Source organism: Natator depressus, chromosome 8 (assembly GCF_965152275.1).
Source record: "Natator depressus isolate rNatDep1 chromosome 8, rNatDep2.hap1, whole genome shotgun sequence".
Taxonomy (NCBI): Eukaryota; Metazoa; Chordata; order Testudines; family Cheloniidae; genus Natator; species Natator depressus.
This window is the reverse complement of record NC_134241.1, coordinates 64,915,513-64,941,961: the sequence shown is the minus strand read 5'-3', so window position 1 is coordinate 64,941,961 and position 26,449 is coordinate 64,915,513. Positions and strand designations below refer to the sequence as shown.

Here is a 26,449-nt window from a genome sequence, read left to right as displayed (position 1 = left end):
CATAACTGGGGCTTGAAAACAAACCTTTTGCCCAAAATATGCAAATACTTACAATAATTGAATCTGTTTTTACACTAATTGGTGCTATCGTGCCTGTGTTTTCCCTCACAACCAGCCCTGCTCCCAGAGATAAGGATTCACTCTGCCTGCCTCTTCCTCTCCACGACCCAATGTTACACTGGACCTCCCACAACTGGCACTGTTCCCAGGGAACTCAAATTCTCCCTATTCCCAGCAAATTAAATTTGTATTTTTAGTTTTTTGCCAAGGGTGGGGATTGAACAGCCAACCTGGTAAATGCTATTGTGTTTGCTTGTAGCAGAGACCTATGGAACCATAAGGGTCTTAGCTTCACTGGAGGGCAGTGCATATAACAGGAAGCATCAGAGAGAAGCCAAATGGCATTGCCATAATCCCACTACTGAGAGTTATGATGGTGGTGGTACAATTGAAGTGGTCACTTCCTTTAGAAAAAGTTGAAAGAATAGTGTCTTCTTACTTGAACCTAGAATAAAGTCTACTGTAGATTTATTCAAATTTTTGCATATGCAGTATGAACACTATAAAGTGATAACTTTTTATGAAATGGTTGAGAATTATGATAGAAAATTCACCCTCCAACTATTGCTTGTGCTGTAATTCTCTTCTGAACACTTTCCTCCTTAATCACATGTGCTCATTGTCCTGTCTCTGGGATATAGGTTTACACATTTTTCTTTCTCAATGCTTTGAATAATGCATGCAAAATAATAATTAAAATTCCCTTTTTGTAGATTCAAAATCAAATAAAGAATAATGCAGTGGCTTTTGCCAGATGCCTTGAAAATACAATATCTGACTGCAAAAAGGTAAGGGAACCCATTCACAAGATTATATTATTTAAATGTTAACTTCAAAGGGTTTCTTGTTTAAAAGTTTAGCAAGGAAGAGGGATAAAAATTACTACCTGTATGCATTGTGGCCAAGTTAATCTTGCTATAAGAACTTTACATTTTGCATTTCTTTACTTAATTATCTTAACTACCTTATGATTGTATAAATATAATTTTTGTGTTTATTAGAACAGAATTTGGTTCATTCTTCTGCTTTACAATTTTTAAAATAACCCTCCATGCTACTTGAATTCTTTGTGTGTGTCATCAAAATGGTGAGGAACAAGATATAATGTATTCTGACTTTTTAAAAGCCTTGACAAAGTCCCTAACAAGAAGCTAGTAAGGAAACGAGGTGGTTGTGTGATCAGAAATTATCATGGCTTAGAAGCTGGTTCAATGACAAAGGAAAACTAGGAATAAATTGTCACTTTTCAAAATGGCCAAATTAAGTGAGGTGACCTAAGGTTCTGGGGGTGCCTGTTAATAATCTGATAAAAATGGATGATGTAGAGATGGCAGAATTTGTTGCTGGCAGAATTTTTGAGGCCATTTCTGACTAGAAATGAATGAGCATCTCCAGAGGGACTTAGTTTTAGATGTTTGAGTATTGTGTTGTGGATTGAAATTCATTATTGACAAATGAAAGATAATATACATTAGATGGAATTTGAATTGCTCATAGATTTTTTTTGGTTCTAAATTGACTGTAATAACTCAAGGAAAACACCTGCAGAGACTTTCGAAGGGCAGATAGGCGCCTAGCTACTATATGTGCCTTTGAAAATCACCCCCTGACCCCATGTCACTCTGGACAGCCCAGTGAATACATCTGCTTGTTCTGGTCGTCTCATCTCTGAAATCATACCGCAGAAATACAAGTGGTTCAGAGACCAACAAAACACTGTCAATTATAAATTAAAGATTATATTCATTTTATTTTCTATTTGATCTATCTGAAATCATTGATTTACATACAATTTAACTTATCAAACACATTTTTATTTATTTCAAAATGTTGTGTTAGATACTAGTAGAACATTCACTGTGTACGCAATAGCTTACAGCCTTGACTCTTGGCACCGTGATTTACTCTGAATCAGGAATGGAATATTGACCAATTTACTGGCGCTATCTATCCCTTGAATGTCAAAAATGTTCTAGCATCTTACAGCTCCAGCTGGTGGTTTTAAGACTGGCAGAAATTGCAAATCTTGCCAAAATTGTGTTTTGAAACATAACATATCTTCAACAACCCAACATCCCCATAATACATTGCAATAGTGAAGTGCAAAACTATGAACGCTGGTGTGACATTTGAACCCATGACCACATTTGCTATTAGAACGCTAACCACTAAGCATTACAGATGTCTTATAGCTTTCAAATAAATTGCTCTTTATTAATACAGAGAGAAATGGGAACTCAATTAACAAAAGAAGAATCTGCCCACCAGGAACTAAAGAAGGCAACTAATCTTGCTTCTGAATACTTGGAATTAGAGCAGTGCATAGATAAAGTCTGTCAGATCATTACTACTTCATTACAAGGTATGTAGCTCAGCTTCTGTGTGTGTTGTACCAGAAAATTGTACACTAAAGGAGACCGGTGAAGTTAGAGGTTTGTGCTCTTTTTTTTTTTTTTTTTTTTTTTTTTTTTTTGCTTCTTTATTTGATGTATGTTGGAGGTTAGAAAGACTGATGGTTATTTTTAATCTGCCTGGTTTTTTAGGTGGTTCTTCGAGTAGATGTAGACATGTATTCCACATAGGTGTGTGCATGCCCAACGCAACAGAGCTAGAGAAATTTGCCTAGCAGCACCCATAGAAGGTTGGCATTTGCGCCTTGTGGCCATAGCCCCTCCACTGGCGACATGAGGCAGTGCTGCCCCAACTGTCCCACAGTTCCTTCTTCCCGCCTGTGCCTGGAGTCACAATTCTGCGTGATCTTAACTTCACAACATATCAGCTGGTTTTGTTTTTCCCTTTGTATATAGTTAGAGTAGCATTCGTTGTAGTAGTTTGTTTCCCTTAGTGTTGTCCTCGCTGGGGTTTAAACATTATCCTTTGTGTGGGGGATAATCTCCACATGTGGTTCTTCCTCTGCCTTGGTGCTGCATGACCTGCAGATTGTTTAAGGCAGGGGTGGGCAAACTTTTTGGCCCGAGGGCCACATCGGGGTTGCGAAACAGTATGGAGGGCTGGGTAGGGAAGGCTGTGCCTCCGCAAACAGCCTGGCCCCTGCCCCCTATCCATTCCGTCCCATTTCCTGCCCCCTGACTGCTCCCCCTCAGAACCCCCGACCCATCCAACCCTCCCTGTCCCCTGACTGCCCTGACCCCTATCCACACCCCCTCCCTCTGACAGGCCCCCCTGGGACCCCCAACCAATCCAACCCTTCCCCTCCCCCACTCCTAGTCCCCTGAGTGCCCCCTCCCAGGACCCCTGTGCCTAACTGCCCCCCCGCCACTCCTGGTCCCCTGAGTGCCCCCTCCCAGGACCCCTGTGCCTAACTGCCCCCCCTCCCCACTCCTGGTCCCCTGAGTGCCCCCTCCCAGGACCCCCACCCCCTATCCCACCCCCCTGCTCCCTTATCATGCCGCTCAGAGTGGCAGGACAGGCTTCTTGGAAAGACTGGGAGGTGGGCAGGCGCAAGCCGCGCTGTCCACACAGCGGCGTGGCGGTGGGGGGACAGCAGGAGAGGGGCCAGGGGTCAGGCAGGACAGTCCCACGGGCTGGATGTGGCCCACGGGCTGTAGTTTGCCCAACTCTGGTTTAAGAAATGGACTCAAGTGGCTTGCGACCTTCGCCTGAAGCAGCATCTGCTCGAACAGGCCATGTGGCCTGCTTCAGTATTGAGGTCTTCATTGGGTCGGAGATCATGTTCAGGTTCCAAGAGTGCTGCAGCTTCACATTCCAGAGCAGGCTTTTCATCAGAGACACAGATGAGCAATTCCCTGTCGACTGCGCTGAGGAAAAGTTTGCATAAGACCAATCAAGACCTCTCCAGGTGACTCTTCTGCTCCCCCTGGAAAGTGTGGACTGGCATGGAGTTGGTGCTGGTGCACCTAATGAAGCAGATACCTCTAATCCTTCCCCGGTACCAAACAGGAAGGCTAGAAGCCATGTACTGTTGACTCCGGTTCTGGCCTCCGGACATCCATTGAGTACAGTACCAAAGAGGCAGATGCAAGTACTGACTGTTTCTATGTCGGCAGCATACCAGGCAGTTACAGACTTCCTCCACCTTTTGGTTGCGATCTCTCCTTTAGGCCAGGACTTTGCCAGGACTGTCATCTATAGCTCTGTTGACTGAATGAGCCGCTGAACCCTCGGATCTGTCTGCACTGCACCCCAATGTTCACCCCTCACAGGTTATATAAGCAGGGCTGGTACCGGGTTCAGTATGGGGGACGTCAGTATCAGGAATCTCCTTGGCACTGCTGTATTCAGCACTGCAAATGCTTCTGTGGTGCCTTTCACCACCCTCAACATCAGTACTGTCAGACACTCCAGTACTGCTTCTCGCTTCCAGCACTGGCATGCTTTGTATTGATGGTACCACTTCCATCGGCACTGCCACTTCCTGCCTCGTTCTGGGCAATGAACAAATCAGACCATATACTTGCACCCTCTGGTCTCACTCCGCCTTGATCTCAAGCCTCCTCTGCATCTGAGTTGGGATCGTTATCCTCCTGTTCTCCATCACCTGACCAGCATTGGGGGTCATTGATGGACCACTATGGGTACCAAGATTGGCGCACGTTCTGTGGTTGGGATGGAGGCATCTGGCCCAGCGTCTACTGGCCACCAGTGCCTTATCCATGTCTGTGGCCTCCATGGAATCCGTGGGATACCCCTCAGTTGCAGAGGTCCTGCTATTTGTCTTGCTTAAAGGTGAGCTCGCTGGTCAGGTCTATGGTGGTGACCGTTGACCTGCCACAGGCCCAGGCACTGGCGGTCCTTCTCCCTGTTGACCTCCAGAGTTGTCCCATCCAGGGCCTCATCTTCATCTCTGCACAGTTCTGTGGTGGCCAGCTCATCCTTCCCTTCAGTACACTGCTGTCCTTGGGGGTGGCCACACCAGTGTTGTGGGACAGATTCCACAGGAGAATGTAGTCAGGCTTGGGGTTCAGCCAGTCCACATGCCCTCCCCTCAGTGCTCTCCAAGTACCCATTTGGTCTCCTTGGTGCAGAGCTCTGTTCCTGTTGTTGCTCCTCCCTCCTCATCTTCCCTCCTTTGGGGGACAGGCTGGCCTGCTTTCACAATGCTTGGGGCTCGATCACCACTGACAGCTGAGTCCTAAGTGCTCTCAGCTCAGGTTATGCCATCCAGTTCCTCTCCACACTTCCACCCCATCCATCCTCCCCATTCCTCTTCAGGGTCCCCCTCACAAAATAGTGCTCCTTGAGCAGGTCTGCTCTCTACTGGCTTTGGGAGTGGTGGAAGAGGTTCAGCTGGAACACCAGCGTCACGGCTTCTACTCCCGGTACTTTCTGGTACCCAAATTCAAGGGAGGTGTAAGACCTTGACCTTCATGACCTCAACAAATATATCAGGTCTATGTCACTCTTATCGACTATTCTCCCTGCATAGTCTCAGAACAACTGGTGGTGTGCTCCGGACCTTCAGGACGCCTACTTCCATGTGGCGATTTTGCCAACCACAGAAAGTTTCTTCAGTTTATTGTGGCAGAAGGCCACTGTCACTACACAGTGCTTTCATTTGACCTCTCTTCTGTACGCCAGGTTTTTACCAAGTGCATGGTCGTTTTTACAGCATATCTCAGGAAGAAGGGAATTCACATCTTCCCATATGCAGACGACTGGTTACTTAGGTGCAGATCCAGAGAGGAAGTTCTTGCTCACATCAGCACCACACACTGTTTGCTCGACTGTCTGGGTCTCATAATAAACACCTGGAAATCAACCTTTGTTCCCACTCAGAAAACAAAGTTCATTGCGGCCCTGTTAGATTCTGTGATGTTGAAAGCATTTCTGCTGACCGACCGTTTTCAGACGGTTCGCTATCTTCGCCTCATTCTGCAGTCTCAGCCTTCCATGACAGTTCAGATGTATCTGAGGCTTTTGGGCCATATTTCCACTTGTACACAGGTGGTCCAGTTTGCAAGGCTGTGCCTTCACTCCCCTTCAAATGTGACTAAGAGTGATTTACTATCCCAGTCTTCACGCTCTAGACAGACGGGTCAGTCTTCCTTTACGGTGCTAGACTCCTTGCAGTGGTGGATGTGTCCAGAGAACATTTGCCAAGGTGTTCCCTTTGTCTGGTCTTTGTCAACCAGATTGTTTTTTGCTGATGACTTGTGGGTGGTGCACCTGGGGGCCCCTAAAAGTGAAGGGGCTGTGGTCCGAGTAGGAGGCCTCACTCCATATCAACTTGCTGGAGCTTCAGGCCATCTACAATTCATGTCATGCTTTGTGAGACTGTATTAGAGACTTGGTGTGCATATTTACATCATGATGCTATTGTCTTTATTATGTGCAGCAAGCAAGGGGGAGCATGCTGCAGGTTGCTCTGATTAGAGGCAATCAGGCTGTGACTGTTCTGCATTGAGGAGAATGTTGCTTCGATAGTTTTCGCTTGCTGGGGGTTCAGAATGATCTTGCAGACCATCTCAGCAGGTATTTTTCCCTGAAGACACATGTCCTGGGTCATCTTCACAGCTTGGGACATTCCAATAATTGACCTGTTCGCTACAAGGAACAATAGGAAATATCATCTGTTCTGCTCTCTAGAGGGCATCAGTCCAAGCTCCCTGCCAGCGCTTTCCACCTCATCTGGCAATTGGCTCTCCTGTATGCTTTTCTCCTGGTCATCCTTCAGGCTTGCTCAAGATCAGGCCAGGCTCATTCTCAAAGCCCCAGCATGGCCAAGACCAGTGTTGGTTCTTCTTCGAGTGCTTACTCATGTCGATCCCAATGAGGTGTGTGCGTGCCACATGCACAGAAGCCAGAAGGTTTTTCCCCTAGTGGTACCCGTCGGGTCTTTTCAGGCGCCCCCTGGAGTGTCACCTCCACGGTGCCATATATAGGGTCCTGCCAACCAGCCGCCACTTTGGTTCCTTCTTACTTCCTGTGACAGTTAGCCGGAACACTCATTTTCTCTTGCTTCAGCAAGCCCTCTCCCTAGTAGTCCTCAATTGTTCTTTGTAAATAGTTAAATTAATTAGTAGTTTTAGTTAGTTTAGTCACAGTATAGTTAGAATTCCAGTAAGGAATTGTTCTGGGGGTTCTCCCCCCCCTTTTTTTTTCCTCTACCCTCTCCCACCACCGATCCTTGGGGTTTAAACCCTGCTTAGCTTGTAACAAGCGTATGCCCAGGAGTAACCCTCACACTTCCTGCTTGAAGTGTCTGGGGGAATCTCATCAGAAGGACCGTTGCAAGATCTGTAGGGGATACCACCCCAGGTCTCAAAAAGAAAGACCAGTGGTGAAAAATCCTTCTCATGGAAGCTGCCCTCCATCCTCACTCGGAGCAGAGTTTGGCCGAACCTCAACATTGATGTGCAGTGCCCCGGCATCAACATGGGAGACTTCGGTGCCGAGAAAAGACTCTCATAGAGACACTCAACACCAGCAGGGCGCTCTGCACAGAGGCTCCGTACATGGTAGCACGTGGCACCACTTCCAGTCCCCAGTGCTCTGCAAGAAGACGAAGCCAAACGGGGCATCCACCCACACCAAGACCAGGACGGAAAGATTCAAGCGCAATGAGACCCATGTTGGGCCACGCAAATGCGGCACCACCTAGCCCAGCATTGTTGACTGGTGTCCCAAAAAGGGGTCAGTCAAGTTCAGCTCTGCAGGACTCCCCTCCTGGGAGAGTCGCAGAGAGGCTTTGGAGCTGCCCTCCATGCCATAGACCTTTTAAGGCAGCAAGAGAGCTCATCGCCTTCATGGCAACACCTTCCACGCCCAGGCAAGATCGGGCACCAAGCTCAAAAGCAACGGCTCCCCAAGACCCTCGGTGCCATCCCGAGGCAAATCACGTTGGTCACCATCATCTCAGCACTGATCCCCGTTACCTTCAGGCAGCAGACTGGCAGTGGAGTCGCACTGGTTCCCAATGTCCTGGCACTGCTCCCCTGCACCGGTGGCACTGCTTCCCCATGGTCCTCTCAGAGCGAGTCCTCACAATTGGAGGTGGAGTCCTTTTGTGTCCAGGCAGAGCCGGCACAAATTGGAGCTCAGACGCTTGAGGTCAGACAGGGAGAGACAGCAATTTTCCCCCATGCCATAGCCTGCGCAGTAGCAGGCTCCAGCCCAATGGTCGTTTTGGACCCCCTGGCCATTCTATCAAAGCCAAGGGTCCTATTCCAGGAGTTCGGTGTCGGTGGCTTTGGAAACCCACACATCTTCTCCACCTCCCTTGGTGCAGGACTAGCCACCCCATGCTGCACTGGAAGACCCAGCACCGTGCGATCCTCTCGGCATTATAGAAAGAGCTGGTCCCGGATAGAGCCTCGTCATCGCCAGACAAAGCAGTGGCCGGAACCTCCACAGCTCCCGTACTCAAGGAAGGTAGGGTCCACCAACAACTCCTGAAGAGAGTGGCCCAGAACCTGAGGCTTCAGGTTGAGGAGGGGTCTGAGTCCTCGGACCCCATGATAGACATCCTGGCCCCCTGGGAACCCTCCTGAGTAGCCCTGCCACTCATAGAAACCAAACAGGATACCACCAAAACGTTGTGGCAGACCCCCACCTCCTTGCCCCCAACAGCGAAAAGGACAGAGAGGAAGTACTTTGTCCCCTCTAAAGAGGTTGAACATTTTTATTCACACCCACCACTGGACTCCTTAGTGGTTGCAGCAGTGAACAAATGTGAACGTCAAAGGCACCAAGGATCCTCACCTAAAGCCTGAGACATGAAGAAACTGGATCTCTTCGGGAGGAAAGTCTGTTCTACCGGGAGGCTCCAGCTTCAGATTTTGAGCCAACAGGCGATCCTCAGCAGATGTAGCTTCAATTTTTGTGGGGCTATGTCAAAGTTCATGGAGCTTCTGCCAGAGGACTCGATGGCAGCGTTTTCTGCCTTAGTGGTAGAGGGTAGGCTTGTGGCACGGGCTTCACTACAGGCAGTCCTGGATGTTGCCAATTCAGCCACTTGGACCATGGCTTCAGCAGTAGCCATGAGAAGGAGCTCCTGGCTGCAAGCATCAGGGCTCCCATATGAGGTCCAACAGACCATCTCTGAGAAAATGGACTTGTGGCTTCATAGCCTTAAGGACTCAAGAGCCATTCTCAGTTCCCTTGAACTTCACACCCTGGCAACGACCATTTTAAGCCCCCGCCTCGATTCTACTAACCTCAGAATAGGCAGGACTATTCTAAAATGCATAATAGAAACCACAGGAGGAGGCCGCCTCCTTCATCTCAGGGCTCTGGGCAGGTGAAACAGCCCTCTGGACAAAAACAAACCTCTTGAACTGGTGCACCTGAGGGCAATGCACCAGTTCAAGCACCATATCCAATGATCCAATCCTTTTTGTGCTGACTGTCCAACTTCTACCATGTGTGGGCCCAGATCACGTCAAATCGCTGGGTGCTCCACATGGTAGAACTGTGATATTCTCTCCAGTTCAGCTCCCTCCCCTCCTCCTTCTCCGGACCCTCTTCAGGGACCCCTCTCATGATCATCTTCAAATTCAGGACGTGCAGTTGCTCCTAAGAGCAGGAGTGGTGGAGGAGGTTCCTCGGGAGCTAAGGGGCAAGGGATTCTACTCCCTTTATTTCCTAATCCCGAAAGCCAAAGGTGGTCTCAGACCTCTCCTAGACCTGCCAAACCTCAACAAGTTTATGAAGAAGCTGAAGTTCCGCATGGCTTCTTTGGCCTCCATTATCCCTTCTCTGGATCTGGGGGACTGGTATGCAGCCCTTGACTTGAAGGACACATACTTTCATATATCCATAACCCTGTCTCCCAGAAGGTTTCTCAGGTTTGTGGTGAACCACAATCACTATCAATTCACGATACTCCCTGTCAACAGCATCTTGGGTGTTGACCCAGTGCATGGCAGTTGTGGCCACTTCCTTGCAGAAGCACCAGGTGCAGGTACCTCAACGACTGGCTGATCAAGGGCCACTCCAGAACACAAGTGGAGGCGCATGTAAACCTGATAAGATCAACTTTCAATGAGCTTGGCCTACTAATGAATGTGCAGAACTCAACACTATCCTCCACACAGATGAGAGTTCATAGGGGCAGTGTTGGACTCCAGACAGGCTAGAGCATTCCTAATGGAGTCACCGTTTCAGAGCCTATGCAACATCTTACAAGATCTCAGACGATTTCCTACCACTACAGTAAGGAATTGCCTGAAGCTCCTCGGTCACATGGCCACCTGTACTTACGTAGCGTAGCATGCCAGACGGAGGCTCCAACCCCTTCAGGTGTGGCTAGCCATTGGTGTATTGACCAAACCAGGACAGTCTAGCAATGTAGTCACTCTCTTTCCTGGACGGTTCTCAAGTCTTTCCTATGGTGGCTCAACCTGCAAGTTCTGTGTGCGGGCATTCCCTTCTCCAGACCTCAACCGTCACTTTCCCTGGTCGCGGACGTGTCAATGATGGGGTGGGGAGCGCATCTGGGGGACCTCAAGGCCTCTGGTCCTAAGCAGAGCTCTCACTTCACTGCAGTGTCAGAGAGCTGAGGGCAGTCCGTCTGGCAGGCCAGACCTACCAAGCAGGCATCTTCAGCGGCATTCCTGGCCCAGGTTCTGACCCAGGAAATCTGCAAGGCTGCAACATGGTCCTCAATCCACACTCTTACCTCTCACTACGCCACTACCTAGCAGACTAGGGACGATGCAGACTTCAGCAGAGTGGTGCTTCAACCAGTGAACCCATGAGCTCCGCTGCCGCCTCCAAGTTCCTGATTGGGAGTCAACATGACCAAGCACCTAAAGAAGAAAAACAGTTACCTGTCTTTCGTAATCGACATTCCAAGACCCACCCACCTACCCTTCTGTCAGAGCAAGAAGGAACTGAAGAGGCAGCAGGTCGGCAGGACCCTATATATGGCGCCATGGAGGTGCAACTCCAGGGAGCACCTGAACCAACCCCACAGGTACCACAAGGGGGAAAACCTTCTGGCTATTGTACATGTGGAAAACTCACACATAATTGGAATGGACATAAGCAACACATCTTGAAGAACAACAGTTACGAAAGGTAGGTAACCATTTTTTCTCTGGCCTTCTTGCACTGTTTAGTCAGCCTCCCATTCTGCTTCTTCTCCATCCCAACTTACTCACTCAAAACCAAGTCTGCGCCTTGCATCCTGCACTCAAGTCCCTGCATCACGTGGCATGGATGAATGAGGAGGAAGAGCAGTGTTCAGTGGCTGTTCAAAAAGTTGTCCTCAACAGTAGAAAACCCTCCACAAGGATGGCCTGTTGCTGAAAATCACTTCCATTCACTGTAGTCACTAGCCTGAGGAGGCCAGCATTGCTTGGATTCTATCCAGGACATTTTGGAGTACCTGCTGCTCCTTCAGCTGGGGCTTGTGTTTAGTTCATTGAAAGCGCATCTGGTAGCAATTTTTGGCATTTTATCCCCCCTATTCAGAGAAGATCAGTCTTCTCCAATGCCATGGTATCAAAATTCTTAAAAGGGCTCCTTCATTTATATCCCTCCAGCCCGGGAGCCAATTCCTCTGTGGGACTTTAACTCAATCCTTGCAGCCTTAATGGGACCTCCATTTGACCCTCTGGCATGTTGTTCCTTTTTGCCATTGTGTTAGAAAATTTCATTCCTGGTAGCAATAACATCCACACAGAGAATGAGAGTTGCAGTCTCTGAGAGCAGAACCTCCTTATACACAGTTCTCCAAAGACAGAGTGACTTTACAGCCACACCCAAAATCTTTGTCTAAGTGGTTTCTCAGTTTCATTTGAACAAGGTGGTCTATTTACCAGTATTCTTTCCTAAGCGGCATTCATCTATAGATAAGCAGCATCTACACACCTTAGGTGTCAGGCAATGTCTAGCCTTCGATGTGGACAGGACTAAACTGTTTTGTGCTTTGCCTCATTTGTTTGCGTCATATGCCGATTACATGAAGGGTCAAACAGAATCTTCACAGAGGATGTCCAAATGGGTAATATCCTGTATCAGGACTGCATATGAAATAGCTTACTTTATGCCCCAACAGCAGGTGCAAGCAACACCCGTAGCATTCGTCAGTGACATTTCCATATTGGACGTAGGGCTGCTATGTGGTTGTCGATACATTCATGAACCATTATGCCACAACCATTATGCCTTCCAGGGTGGATGCAGGCTTTGGGAAGTCCTTTTTTTCCTGCAGTCCTTGTTTAGGTAGACTCTGAGCCCTACTTCCAGGGCAGTGGGAAGTGTACTGCTTGTGAGTCACCTAAGTAGAATGCATGTCTGCATCTACTAGAAGAAACAGTTACTTACCATAACTGTGGTTCTTCGAGATGTGCTGCAGACTTGTATTCCTCAACCCACCCTCCATCCCCTCTGCATCAGAATCTTGTTTCTGGGCATTCGGTGCAAAGGAACTGAGGAGGGTCAGGGCAGTGCTGCTTCGTGTAGCTAGGGGAAGGGCTACGGCCATGAGGTAGAAGCGCTTCCCCTTTAAGGGTGCTGCTAGGCAAACTCCAGCTGTGGTGAGCTGGGTGTGCACATACTTAAGTGGAATAAATGTCTGAATCACCTCTCAAAGAACCATACCTACGTACTTACAGTAAGCAACCGTTTCCTGTGCCTATCAGTATCTTCCTTGTTTCTCGTGTCTTCTGGAAGTGGTTTGGGGTCTTCCTCAGCCCTTACCTGGAGGAACACAGTGTTGAATCTTAAAGAGTGGGAAGAGAAGATTTCATTAGTTAGGCATTCAAGTTAAATAGGTTTTAACAATAACAATATTTTAAACTGTCTGATTAATATCTCCCCCTTCCCCCCCCAACACCCCCGAACAAAATTTTTCTTTTAATAACAAGGGTGTCATAAATGTACTAGTTCTCCAGTCACTGATATAATTTTTTTAGGAAAAGGGTAAACTAGAGTTGAATTTGTAAGGTGATGACAAGTAGGAGAAAAACTTTTTGTTGAAAAAACAGTTCCAGGCATAAAGAAGCAGGTCACCTTTAACAGAATTTAAAGTATTTGTTCCATCACTTCAACATTAATAAGAAAGAGAATTTACAAGTTTTAAGTCATTTACAACCGCCGACATAGTTAATTACTGTGTTTTCACATTCCTGGTTTCACGTGACCTGATAATCCTAAGGTAACTTTCCTTTGCATCCAGCCTTCCTTATGTTTAATTTTCTGTCATATAAGTTACAGGGTAAGGGACCAGGCACAAATAAGCAACTTAAAACCATTGTTCCCATGATACTCTAGGTTGATCTGGTGGGCTATATCAGCATTTCTTTGGTGGCTCTTGAAGAATTTAAAGATTCATATGAAAAAAAAAAAGTTTTGTTACTACGCATGGTTGAGGAAAGAACTTTCCAAATAGTGAACCAATAGGATGCTATCCTACTGAGTCTAGAGACAGACTAAAACAATATCTTTATTCCATTCATATCAATTCATTGTTGATTCTGAAGCCTAATTAAAAAAAACTAAATGTCAAATTTTAACCATTTCACTACTGATCATGTTACAGAAAACTCCAACTAGCTTCTTTTGGATTGCAGGTGTACCTGGTGATTGCGTCAGCCTGAGACTATAGGCAAAGTCTTGAGTCTTTTTTTTCCCCAACTGACTCCTCATGTTAACGTCATAGTCTCACAATAGATTTACTAACATACTTTCAAAATACGGTATTGTTTCTAACAGAAATGAAAGAAAAGATGTGCATGGAAGTCACATGCTGCTTAGCAAAGTAGTAGCATTGGTTCTTTTTGCTTTTGTACTCCACAGGATCATGCAGAAATACAACTCAACTCAGAAGCTATACAGAAAAGATTTGCATCTTAGTTGGGCATTTTAATAATTACTGCACTTTATTTAGCTTGCCTTCTGCTTCAGCAAACAGTCCTCACAGAACAACCAAGTCTTTTATGGTCACTTCTGAATTGGATTCTCTCGCCAAGTCACTCATTATAAGTTTTGAACTTGAACAAGGACGTAATTCATTGGCATCTCAGACCATTTGTATGCAAAATAGCAAGACTGAAGAAAAACAGCTTGAAACTGGTGAATCTACTTGGAAACAGAAAGGGGTTCCAAAACGCGAATCTAAACCTCAGCCTTCAGCTACAAGTTCAGGGAAACTTTCATCCAGTGGGATACAGTGGGTATAAAATTAAGGCATTAAATATAGTAGACTCCTGCATGTAGGAAAAAGTAAACATTATGGGCTATCTTTTTTTAATGAAAGAGAGACAAGGAGGGCATCTGTTTTTTGGGGGGGGTTTTGAGAAGGAAAAATAATATATCTCGCAAGGTTGAAATGTGTTGGTAATTTTATCAAGAGCATGGACAGTGTTGTGTGAAAATAGAGGACTTGAGGTACAAGAAGATATGGTACATTGAATTGCACAGGAACAAATGTAAATCCAGAAGACTTTACATTAGACTTACACTTAAGAAAAGTACAAACGTGTGAGTATTTTTATTCAAACCTATATCTAACTGTAGTAAATTATAGAGCAATATACAAGAAGTAACCAGACAGTGGGTTAAAATCTAGTCCAAGAATAATATGTAAATAAAACAAAATTATTGAGAAAAGCTAGGAAATTCAGTGTTAAAAATGGACACTTTATCCTCCATTCATAATGTAGCCTCACTTTAATGCATGATGATTTATTAAGGGTGCAGTGTCATCCTTACCACTATATTTCCTGGCTTTTTTATTTTTGGTTTGCCAGCTTTAGTATTTTTGAGAGAGGTTTTTGGTATCTGTTTTCTTAGGAAAGATGTGAGAGGCTACAAAAATTATTGGGTAAACACACATTTAAGGGGATAATAGGTTTATAATCCCTCGGGGTAAGGGCGGGGGTTACAGAGCTCAGATAACATTAATGCAGATTGACTATAATGATTCATGTTTCAAATTATATAACAAAAAACAATTTTCCTTGGTTTTAAATAATTTTTAGTGCTATGCACAGAAGTTTAGAGGCATAACACTTTTAAAATATACAAATAAGTCACCACGTGAGGCAGTTGAGAATTATGTTGACATGCAGCCTACACTTAATATGTTCATACTGAAATCTTAAGGCCAGGTTGAGCCTAGCTCTTCGCAGGCGCACAAAGGAGAGGGAAGGATACAAGGCATCTTTCCCAGAACCTCATGCTCCTGCATAGGTACAGGGCAGAATCTCAGACTTCAGGAAAAGCAAGGACTCTGGGTGAAATCCTGATTCCATTGACTTCAGTGGGGCAAGGGTCTTTCCCTCTCAGTCCAATACTGGCAATGGGCTTACCAAAGTGGTTGAGGACATGGCTATCTTCTCCTCTACACCAGTCACTAGACTAGCCCACTGCATCCCAACTGATATTGGCTGCTTCTGGGAGCTTTGGCTAGCTACAGTCTGGCCCTAGTTGTACAAATGTTGAAAGATTTATAAGAATATCTTGGTGACTTGTTCTCAGATCACTTATTATAGTGTTTACTTCCTTGTTCCTTTGTGAAATATACTCAGTTGTGATTCTCTGCAAGGATAAAAGCAGATACCTTTGAGACTTTCATTTTTTATAATAGCTAGAGTAATAGAAGCAAACGTGGACTAAATCTAGGCTACAATGTGTCAAACTGATAAGCAGCTTTTCTCCTTTCCACACCCCTTTTGAGTTGGCTGTAGTTTAAAAAAGCTACAGTACTTCTAGGTAGAGCTAATGATTGCTGTGAAAATCAAGGATAACGGTGCATTTGAGAAGTGTTTGTTCTTGAAAACTTGGAACTGAGAGATCATAACACAACATGTTCTAATCAGAGCAACTGATTTGCTCAGTGGTGTTGTCCATCCTAGTAATGAGTGACATTTACTGCCTGTTGTCAAACCTTTCAACCAAGTATTCAGGGATAGCATGTTTCTTGATAGATTCCCCCCACACTCCCTTTTGGAATGTAAAACTTCCTCTCAAAGATAGTTACCTCTCTTGATTAAATTCAGTCACCAGATCCAGCCATTTTTGTTCTTTGTTCCTTTCTCAGCATTTCACTTGGTCTTGTTAGTCAATGCTTTATTTGGTTATAGTGTGATGGAGCAGAAATGGTGTTATCCAACTTTGGACAGAGCAGGTGAAATCCTGGCCCCATTAAAGTCAATGGCAAAATTCCAATTGACTTAAGTGAGGCTAGGATTTCACACAGCAAGTAGTAAAGTCTGAGTACACTAGAAATTATCCTCATTGAAGTGATATAAGTGAACAAAAAGACAATAACAATATAAAAAACTTACCCCTGTGACTTCAGTAATTGGATGTTAAGAATTATTATAGGATGAGGTTTTTGTATTTGGGAAGCTGTAGTTATATAATAAGCAAGCAAATATACAATATGCCAGTAAAAGGAAAAAATGCACTCCTTTTGCAGTCATTTCTTGAAGTCCTCTTGAATGAAGTAAAAGATCTGCAAAATGTGATTTTACACTACAGCCACTGGAACGCTAAGTGACCTGAAAAATTGGCTGTAAGTTAAGTGACTAGAAAATCAATCACCTGTTTTGTCAACTAGAAATTTTTGTTTTCCACTTTAAATTTTGTCCAAATATTTTGTGAACAGTAATTCAGTGATTTTGGCAACCACTGTATAAACTGTATTTCTCTGGTCTTTGCTATTGGGGAAATAAAACCTTTGCTTCAGTTTGTAGTGCACATACAGTACTCTCCTTAAAGTTCATATAATTTAATATCTCTTCCAGAAATGTTTTGCAGTGCAGTTACGTTTTGTCAATGTGTTTTTCAGAAACATTGACAGAACATTTTTATTGCTAGTAGCATTTGTCATTGTATCACATAAAATGTGATATTGACTCAGTTAATCACTTTCCATTTTCATTGAGAAGAAATGTAAAAGTTTATTCATAGTTTGACATAATCTGCTATTAGGAACCTTTGTGTGGCTTTAAAAAATCAAAAAGCGGAATCAAACATATGTTTACACCTTGTGAAAAAGTGCTATTTTGTATTTGACCGAACTTTTAAAAATGTAATTTGCTGTTCAGAATCATGTACTGTGTATATAACTGTAAACTATTGTAAACAGTAGAATCAGATTGTTGAACTGAGATCAAAATTGCTATAATTTAAGACACTTGTAAACATCCTATTAGTTTCCATTTTTATAGTTGCTTTGAGACCTATCTGTGGTACACCTGCTGAGAACATAATAGTGTGTTGCAAAATGATAAAATATTCCACAGAAAGCTAAACAAATCAAATGTGTGGGGTGTTTTTTTAGGGGGGCTATTTCACACTGAAACAAGGTTCTTTAGTTTTGTCTCTGTTAACACACAGTATCGTTACACAGATGCGGGTTGGGGAGACAGAGTTCGAAGTAATACTGTAAGTTAGTGTATGATGAAATCAGATCTCAGTTCAATGTAATAATACACAAGCTTTTTACTTTTTGAGCCAAGATTGATGGCTTTATTGTAGTCTCAAGTTCACATGGCAGCACCTTCCTGGAAGGTTTTCCATGGCACATCTGGGAAGCTAATTAAATCCTTGTTTGTTTGACAGCTCAATAATAAGAAACTCTTCCCAGAGAAAGGAGTCTATCTTGTCAGAAATTCTATAGCTAGGACAGGGCATTTTGAGCACCCACAATTCCCAGTAAAGTCAAGGGGAGCTACAAGTGCTTAGCATCTCTGAAAATCAGGCCCAGTATGTCTGTACTGGAGTTATCCTTTTGCAAACCTAATATGTAGTATTTCTAAAACGCAGTCACCAATGGTATGAGAGGACAGCAACCATGTAGACAACTGACACAGCAAATTTTGCTATGGTGGGGAAAGTGAAACTTTGGCCAATATGCTGATGCCAGGCAAAAAAAAAACACAGTACGTTAGTGCTGTGTTCAGTTTTAGCCCATTATCTTAACTAAATCTCTTGTTACAGTTATACATCACCAAACTGCTTTACTTTTAGGTTATATATTGCAATTATACTGTATGTCATCAGGGTGAACTAGTGTTCTCAGGACATATTGCATTTATACATCAAGGTAGCTGTGACTCTAGTAATGTATTGGTGTAATATATCATCAGGGAGAGGGGTTTAGGGTCAATCTATGGATGTTAAGGAGTTTGGATCCTGGCAGGCAGATTATGGGATGGACTGATGTAGCTATGAATGGTGTCCTATTAAACAGCGGTAAACCTGGAGGGTGGGTAAGGTTTAGGTCAAGAGAGATGTCTATATGGGTATAGCCTGCCTGATATATTGCAGGAATGAAGTAGAGACTGCTATTTTCTCCTTTGTTTCTGTGGTGCAGAAGGTAACATAATGCACCAGGCCTTTGTAAGATCAGCTACATGTAAAGCAAAATAGGCATATTTCAGAGTAACAGCCGTGTTAGTCTGTATTCGCAAAAAGAAAAGGAGTACTTGTGGCACCTTAGAGACTAACCAATTTATTTGAGCATAAGCTTTCATGAGCTACAGCTTATGCTCAAATAGGCATAGTTAGTCTTGTTTTTGTGATTGTGTTGTCCTCTGAGATCCCTGGCTGGGTTGGGTTTTGAATCTACCTGACCAATCTTCTGTTTCTCTCTCAGCTCTGGGGGAGGGGGCAGAGGGACAGGGTAGTATATGAGAGAGAGTAATGAACAGCTGTATCATCAGCTGGGAATATTGTTTGCAGTCTAGTGATGCAGCTGTTTACATCAGCATCCTTATTGTCTTAACGTTCCCTGCTGGATGCATGTAGATCAGGAAACCACCTTATAGTTTAGTGCAGTTGCTGTTCTCTAGGTAGGCTCAATACTATGGGTGATGCAGATGAAGACAAAAAGGGACTAGCAGAGCTGTGTGAGCAATCCTGCACCATGCTAATACCCTGGTTCTAATGTATACTGGTAGGTTCTCATTTTAAATACCACCAAATCCACATAGGCATGGGGTGAGGTTGACCGCTCTGCAGTAGGCCCCTACAAGGCCCTGTGCATCACTTTTAAGGGTGTGAGGCATAAGTGGTGCATAGGGCCTTGTGTATGCTGTTTGCTCAAGGATGAATTTCACCCTAAATTTTTTTTAAATTATACATGTCTATAGTACCTGGCCTAGCTGCAGATTATAAAACTATTGTTAATCAAGACTCACTCTTCCTTCTCCACCCAACACTATCTGACTATGAAGGGCTTAGTAGACTCACCCACATCACAGTTCACATGGTATAATCAGGGAACTTAAGTACCTCCATATGTCCAAGCATTAATTAAAAAGGACAGGGTTTGGCTGTACTGAATACAAAGATTATTCATTCCTGGTCCTGTAGTTCTCCCTTGCTTTTGTATTTCCAAACCTAAAGTCTGTGCTGCAACATATTGGCACATACAGGGCCCTCCTAAATCATGGCCCACAGTCAGGGAAGGCACTGCTATGTTCCTTGGATGCTGGCGAAAGAACCATTAATATAAACAAAGGGGAGTTTTGTTTGTTTTTTGAATTTTGCACAGAAATGAGAAGTGGAGTATTATTTTTGCAACATTGTTTAGATTGGAATTTCTCTCACCTTGAGACTGTAACTGCTCTTTTTACAGGGGTAGCTGTTAGTCTATATCAGCAAAAAGAACGAGGAGTACTTGTGGCACCTTAGAGACTAACTAATTTATTTGGGCATAAGCTTTCATGGGCTAAAACCCACTTCATCCGATGCATGCAGTGGAAAATACAGTAGGAAGATAGATCTATATACACAGAGAACATGAAAAAATGGAGGTTGCCATACCAACTCTAACAAGACTAATCAATTAAGGTGGGCTATTAGCAGCAGGAGGAAAAAAAAACTTTTGTAGTGATAATCAGGATGACCCATTTCAAACAGTTGACAAGAAGGTATGAGTAACAGTAGGGGGAAAATTAGCATGGGGAAATAGTTTTGTTTGTGTAATGACCCATCCACTCCCAGTCTTTATTCAACCCTAATTTAATGGTGTCCAGTTTGCAAATTAATTCCAGTTCTGCAGTTTCTCATTGGAGTCTGTTTTGACGTTTTTTTATTGAAGAATTGCCCCTTTTAGGACTGTAATTGAGTGTCCAGGGAGGTTGAAGTGTTCTCCAACTGGTTTTTGAATGTTATAATTCTTGATGTCTGATTTGTGTCCATTTATTCTTTTGAGTAGAGACTGTCCAGTTTGGCCAATGTACATGGCAAAGAGGCATTGCTGGCACATGATGGCATATATCACATTGGTAGATGTGCAGGTGAATGAGCCCCTGATGGTGTGGCTGATGTGATTAGGTCCTATGATGGTGTCCCGTGAACAGATATGTGGACAGAGTTGGCAACTGGCTTTGTTGCAAGGATAGGTTCTTGGGTTAGTGTTTTAGTTGTGTGGTTGCTGGTGAGTATTTGCTTCAAGTTGGGGGGCTGCCTGTAAGCGAGGACTGGCCTGTCTCCGAAGATCTGTGAGAGTGAGGGATCGTCCTTTAGGATAGGCTATAGATCCTTGATGATGCGCTGGAGAGGTTTTAGTTGGGGGATGAAGGTGATGGCTAGTGGCATTCTGTTACTTTCTTTGTTGGGCCTGTCCTGTAGTAGGTGACTTCTGGGTACTCTTCTGGCTCTGTCAGTCTGTTTCTTCACTTCAGCAGGTGGGTATTGTAGTTTTAAGAATGCTTGATAGAGATCTTGTTTGTAGGTAAGCAGAGTGGTTAGTAGGTTTCTGGTATAGGGTGGTGTTTATGTGACCATCGCTTATTAGCACTGTAGTGTCCAGGAAGTGGATCTCTTGTGTGGACTGGTCCAGGCTGAGGTTGATGGTGGGATGGAAATTGTTGAAATCCTGGTGGAATTCCTCAAAGGCTTCTTTTTCATGGGTCCAGATAATGAAGATGTCATCAGTGTAGCGCAAGTAGAGTAGGGGCGTTAGAGGATGAGAGCTGAGAAAGCGTTGTTCTAAGTTAGCCATAAAAATGTTGGCATACTGTGGGGCCATGAGGGTACCCATAGCAGTGTTGCTGACTTGAAGGTATACATTGTCCCCAAATGTGAAATAGTTGTGGGTGAGAACAAAGTCACAGCCACCCTGTTTGCCATGACATTATCGGGGATACTGTTCCTGATGGCTTATAGTCCATCTTTGTGTGGAATGTTAGTGTAGAGGGCTTCTACATCCATAGTGGCCAGGAGGGTGTTTTCTGGAAGACGACCAATGGATCGTAGTTTCCTCAGGAAGTCAGTGATATCTCAAAGACAGCTAGGAGTGCTGGTAGCGTAGGGCCTGAGGAGAGAGTCTACATAGCCAGACAATCCTGCTGTCAGGGTGCCAATGTCTGAGATAATGGGGCATCCAGGATTACCAGGTTAATGGATCTTGGGTAGCAGATAGAATACCACTGGTCAGGATTCTAGGGGTGTGTCTGTGCAGATTTGTTCCTGTGCTTTTTCAGGGAGTTTCTTGAGCAGATGTAGTTTCTTTTGGTAACCCTCAGTGGGATCAGAGGGTAATGGCCTGTAGAATGTGGTGGTAGAGAGCTGCCTAGCAGCCTCTCGTTCATATTCCAAACTATTCATGATGGTGACAGCACCTTCTTTATCAGCCTTTTTGATTATGATGTCAGAGTTGTTCCTGAGGCTGTGGATGGTGTTGTGTTCTGCACGGCTGAGGTTATGGGGCAAGTGATGCTGCTTTTCCACAATTTCAAAAACCACATAAATAACATTCAAAAACCAGTCGGAGAACACTTGAACTTCCCTGGACACAATTACAGACTTAAAAGTCGCAATTCTTCAACAAAAAACTTCAAAAACAGACTCCAACGAGAAACTGCAGATCTGGAATTAATTTGCAAACTGGACACCATTAAATTAGGCTTGAATAAAGACTGGGAGTGGATGGGTCATTACACAAACTAAAAACTATTTCCCCATGCTAATTTTTCCCCTGCTGTTACTCATACCTTCTTGTCAACTGTTTGAAATGGGCCATCCTGATATCACTACAAATTTTTTTTCTCCTGCTGCTAATAGCCCACCTTAATTGATTAGTCTTGTTAGAGTTGGTATGGCAACCCCCATTTTTTCATTCTCTCTCTCTGTATCTATATCTATCTTCCTCCTGTATTTTCCACTGCATGTATCTGATGAAGTGGGTTTTTGCCCATGAAATCTTATGCCCAAATAAATCTGTTAGTCTCTAAGGTGCCACAGGTGGTACTCATTCTTTCTGCTCTTTTTATAATTCTGCTAATGGTAGTACTAATACTTTCCCTTTAACTTCAAGAAAACCTTATTAAAATTACAGACCCTGACATCATCTTAGCTGGTAATAACATGACCGGAGCTGAACTACAGCAAAAAGACATCAAGGGACAAATTAATCTTTGGTGTAACTCCAAAGAAATCAGGGGAGTTAAACCAATCATGATTCTGGCCTACTGTGCCTGAAAAGGCCACTTAAAATTTTTTGACATGTGGACTGTATTTCTGAAGTCAAGTGTTGTGATCTCTCAGGTGTCGATTCAGTTTAGCTGGAAGAGAACTCTGAGCATCAACACCAGATTGGTTTCAGGTGCCTCCATATATATCTTAAAATATTTTGCTTTTTCTCTGTAAAAGTACAGCATGCAAACACATTTATAAAAAGACAGGTTATAATCACACCTTTTATAGAACACTCAGCAAGGTTTTCAAATTAGGGCAAACCATTAATGCACTCACTGATCCCTAAGAATATTGAAGATGAGGTGAATCAGCAAGTTGCAGCTTTACTTTCCTTTGGTTCAGTAATGGCACCCACAGGTAAAAGAGGAGATTACAGCTACTTTGGTTCAGTAATGGCACCCACAGGTAAAAGAGGAGATTACAGCTACTTCATCTCGCCAAATACAACACTAAGCTTTTGTGGACTGGGCTCTGCCTCTTTTTCATTTCATAATATACTGTAAATAGGACTGTTCTATTACTTTTAAAGGCTGTCTTTTTCTTTTTTTTCTTTCTAAATCAGTAATTCATTGTACCAGCAGCTTCCAGTAAGGACTGTAAGATCATGATGCTAGAAATGGTTGTGTGGGTTTTTTTTAAACAATAGATTGTTCCTGCCACAATGTGTTTGGCACAAAAGGTTCATATTGTGTGTAGTCTCTTGTTTGTTATTTTCAGCCTTGTCCTCAGAATCAATTCAGTTTTGTTGTTACTGTCAGCCATTTTTAGAAAATGTTATTTTGCGCTCTGTTATATATATTCTCATGAGAGCATTGGAAGCTAGAATGGGAAATGGCATAAAATCCAGTCCATGTTCACATCAATTTGACTTGCAATGAAAAGAGAAGAGAGCCAAAAAGGCATCCATTCTCCTGAGAGGCTGGCATTTAATGAGCAGAGAGCACCATAAGAAATGAATCCATTCCTGTGACAAGATAAAGATTGAAATATTACATATATCTTTTTTTGAATGTGATGCCTTTATTCTGAATTACCTGTAATGATTAGATAAGCCCAGGTGAAACCCCAATCAGACTGGTGTTCAGGTAGAGGGGAAGATGTGAAATGGGGAATATCTGAAAAAAGAAATGTTGCTTTTAGAGGGCATTATAAATTTTGTGGCATTTACCTGTAATAAGACAAGTGTTATATGTTGTATTGCAGTATAGTGTGTCCCTTCCAGATATCTCAAGCATGTCACAAATATTACCTAATGAATCTTTACATGGCTTCTATGAGGTATGTATGGTAAATGGTAGGCAACCACTGTGAGTAAATTGAGTTTAATTCTAATATAAGGGGGTGGCCAAACTTACTGACCCTCTGCGCTGCATACAACAATTTTCAGAAGTTTGAGAGCTGGTGTGTGCCTGCCAGGGCTCAGGGCTTCAGCCCCGCTCCTGCTGAAGCCCCAGGCCCCAGCATATGCACCCCGCAGAAGCCCCAGGACCCTCCTCCTGCTGGGCTGAAGTCCCTATCCCACCACCCTGCTGCAAGTCAGGGATCCAAGCTCCCCCCACCCAGTCTGGTCGGTGGAGAATCATGGGATTGTGGGGGGCTCCACGAGCTGCACTTTAATGGTAAAAGAGCCCCATGTGCCTCGCAAGTCAGTTTGGCTACCCCTGTAATATATAATGTATAGATACTATTTTAAGAAGAACCTAAGTGAATTAGACTCATAAGACCCATTTTAAAAATGACATAGGTATTTAGGATCCTAAGGGCTTGTCTACGCAATAAAATTGTGCTGCTTCCAACTATACCAGTGCTGTTAAAGTGGTACAAAATGCCCCTAGTGTGGACATTGTTTTAGTAGTATCAAGCTGCTTTGTATTGATATGATTATCCCTGTACGAGAAGGGGTAATAAGTTATATCAGTATAAAGCACCCTTATACCATTATTATTGTGTCCACACCAGGGTTTAGAGTGGAATAACTATATTGTTAAATAAATTACTCCTATCGGACCCAGTTATATCAGCATAAACCAGGGCTGTGTGGACCAGGCCTAAATTTGACAAACTAAATCAATTTAAGCCAGGTTTAAACTGAATTGGAGTGTTCACAAAGTTGCTGGAGTTTCATGAATTCAGTTTAACATCACACCTTTATTTAAATTGGTGCAACTTTGTGTGTAGACCAGGCCATAGTTATAAAGTAGAATTTCTTTTGCTTCCTTAAAGCTCAAGAAATATTCTTTTGCCTGCTCCTTTGGACCTCCCCAAAAGAAATGCAATAACAAATATATCTAACTTCTTTGACATTCATGTTCTTTTATCTTCAAATCAGCTAGTCCATTGTTGTTAAGTACCAGGCCCGTGGGACAGATTTGCTTGCTGTAAGATATTTACCCACTATCTGGGATGGGTTCTACAGAATGAAACGTCCATTAAAAATACATTTTTCCCACTAAGGTCTGTTCGGTTTTTAACTTATCCCCACCCTCTATCTTCTTGTCTACCTGCCTAGGCTATAAAACTCCTTGGGCAGGAACAGTTTCTTTTATTTGTCCGTATGCTGCCTAGCACAATGGGAGTTGGATCCTTGTTTAGGGTTCCTAACTGCTACTCTAACAGCCCTGAAGACAGCGAAGATGTGAGAGTAGCAATCCTGCAACCCCCTACAACAGCTTTGACACCTTTTGGGGTTGGGACCACCACAGTTACAACACCATGAACTTTCAGATGTAAACATTTGAAAAGGTTAAATTGACCAATTTTAAAGTAGTCTGGCTGTGAAATTGATAAAAATGGACTGTGAATTTGGTAAGGCCCTATATGGACAATAAATGATCCGAAGATGAAATGTGAGGCTGTGAGACTACAACCACATAGAGCTTTGACTCCAGCCACGGGTGGTGAGGACAGAGGGGGTTGGGGTAGTACTGCCTCATATAGCTAGGGAAGGGGCCACAGCCATAAGGCAAGAGCACTGCCCCTCTACAGATACTGCTAGGCAAAAGTGTCTGGCTCATGGGCTCTGGGTGTGCACACACCCAAGTGGAATACACCTCTGCATCACTTCTCAAAAAACCACAGTTACAGTAAGTAACCTTTTCTTCAAAGTGCTTGAGCCCCTTTACCGTAATGAGACTGGTCAGAGTGAAATCCAGAATGGACTATAGGGAGCCTTTGGCTCTTTTCCCATATAGGGTTAAAGAAAGCTCTGCTGGGTAGGCTGGGGTTTTTTGGGAGGGTAGAGAAAGGGTGGCTGATGATGTGGCTATTCATATTATGGTTATGGATGTGGAAAAGCTTGATCAAATAGCAAATGCTCTAGTAAGTCAGTATGATGGACTGAAATCTTGGCCATCTGTACTCTCAATTTCAGTAGTGTGTAGTTCTCATATTAGCCACTAGATGGAGGTGTTTCACAATTCTATGCTAATTACAAGGCCTTTAAGAAGTGTCTGTATTAACCTCCCCCATGGAAGGGAATCTAACCACAACTAAAAGTTAACATTTGTAACATACCTGAAAGCAGCTTCTGTAAAAACCTGTATTTTTATTTTTTATTAGGATGGTTCTTTTCTGTGTATAGTTTTCAAGTAATTACATGGACTAGCAGGGTATACATGGAACAGTCAACTATTAGATGGAAAAATATACTGTATAGAATTTATACTCTGACTACAACAATACAAAAAAAATCCTAGTGCTCTTGCTTTCTATTTTGTTTGTGATCTAACATAATTACTTGACTGTGTATGTCTATAATAATTATGAGAAAAGACTGTTCACCAGTATCACATCTTTTATCAGATTTCAAAATATTAAGCCTCACTAAACATACAGCCTTCAGTAATGACTTTCCTTGTGATGCTTACATAGCCAGTGTGGTAGGGAAATATTACTAGTTCTGTTTTACAGTTGGGGAAAGTGAAGCAGGGAGAGATGAAGCACTCAATTCAGTAAAGTATTTAAGCACATGCTTAGCTTTAAGCTCTTGCTTAAGTCATCCTTGTTCAATAAAGTGCTTAAGTAT

General features: G+C 43.6%; 1 protein-coding gene across 1 annotated transcript in view; it reads left to right on the top strand.

Moving 5' to 3' along the window:
- KIF14 (kinesin family member 14) overlaps positions 1-17,236 on the top strand; it is an 81,033-nt gene extending 63,797 nt beyond the window's left edge. Inside the window, exons 28-30 of the mRNA XM_074961191.1 lie at positions 774-848; positions 2,284-2,422; positions 13,786-17,236. Coding sequence (XP_074817292.1) covers positions 774-848; positions 2,284-2,422; positions 13,786-14,168 — 597 coding nt within the window. The 3' untranslated portion in view covers positions 14,169-17,236. The remainder of the gene's footprint in view (positions 1-773; positions 849-2,283; positions 2,423-13,785) is intronic.
- Positions 17,237-26,449: the final 9,213 nt, after the last annotated feature.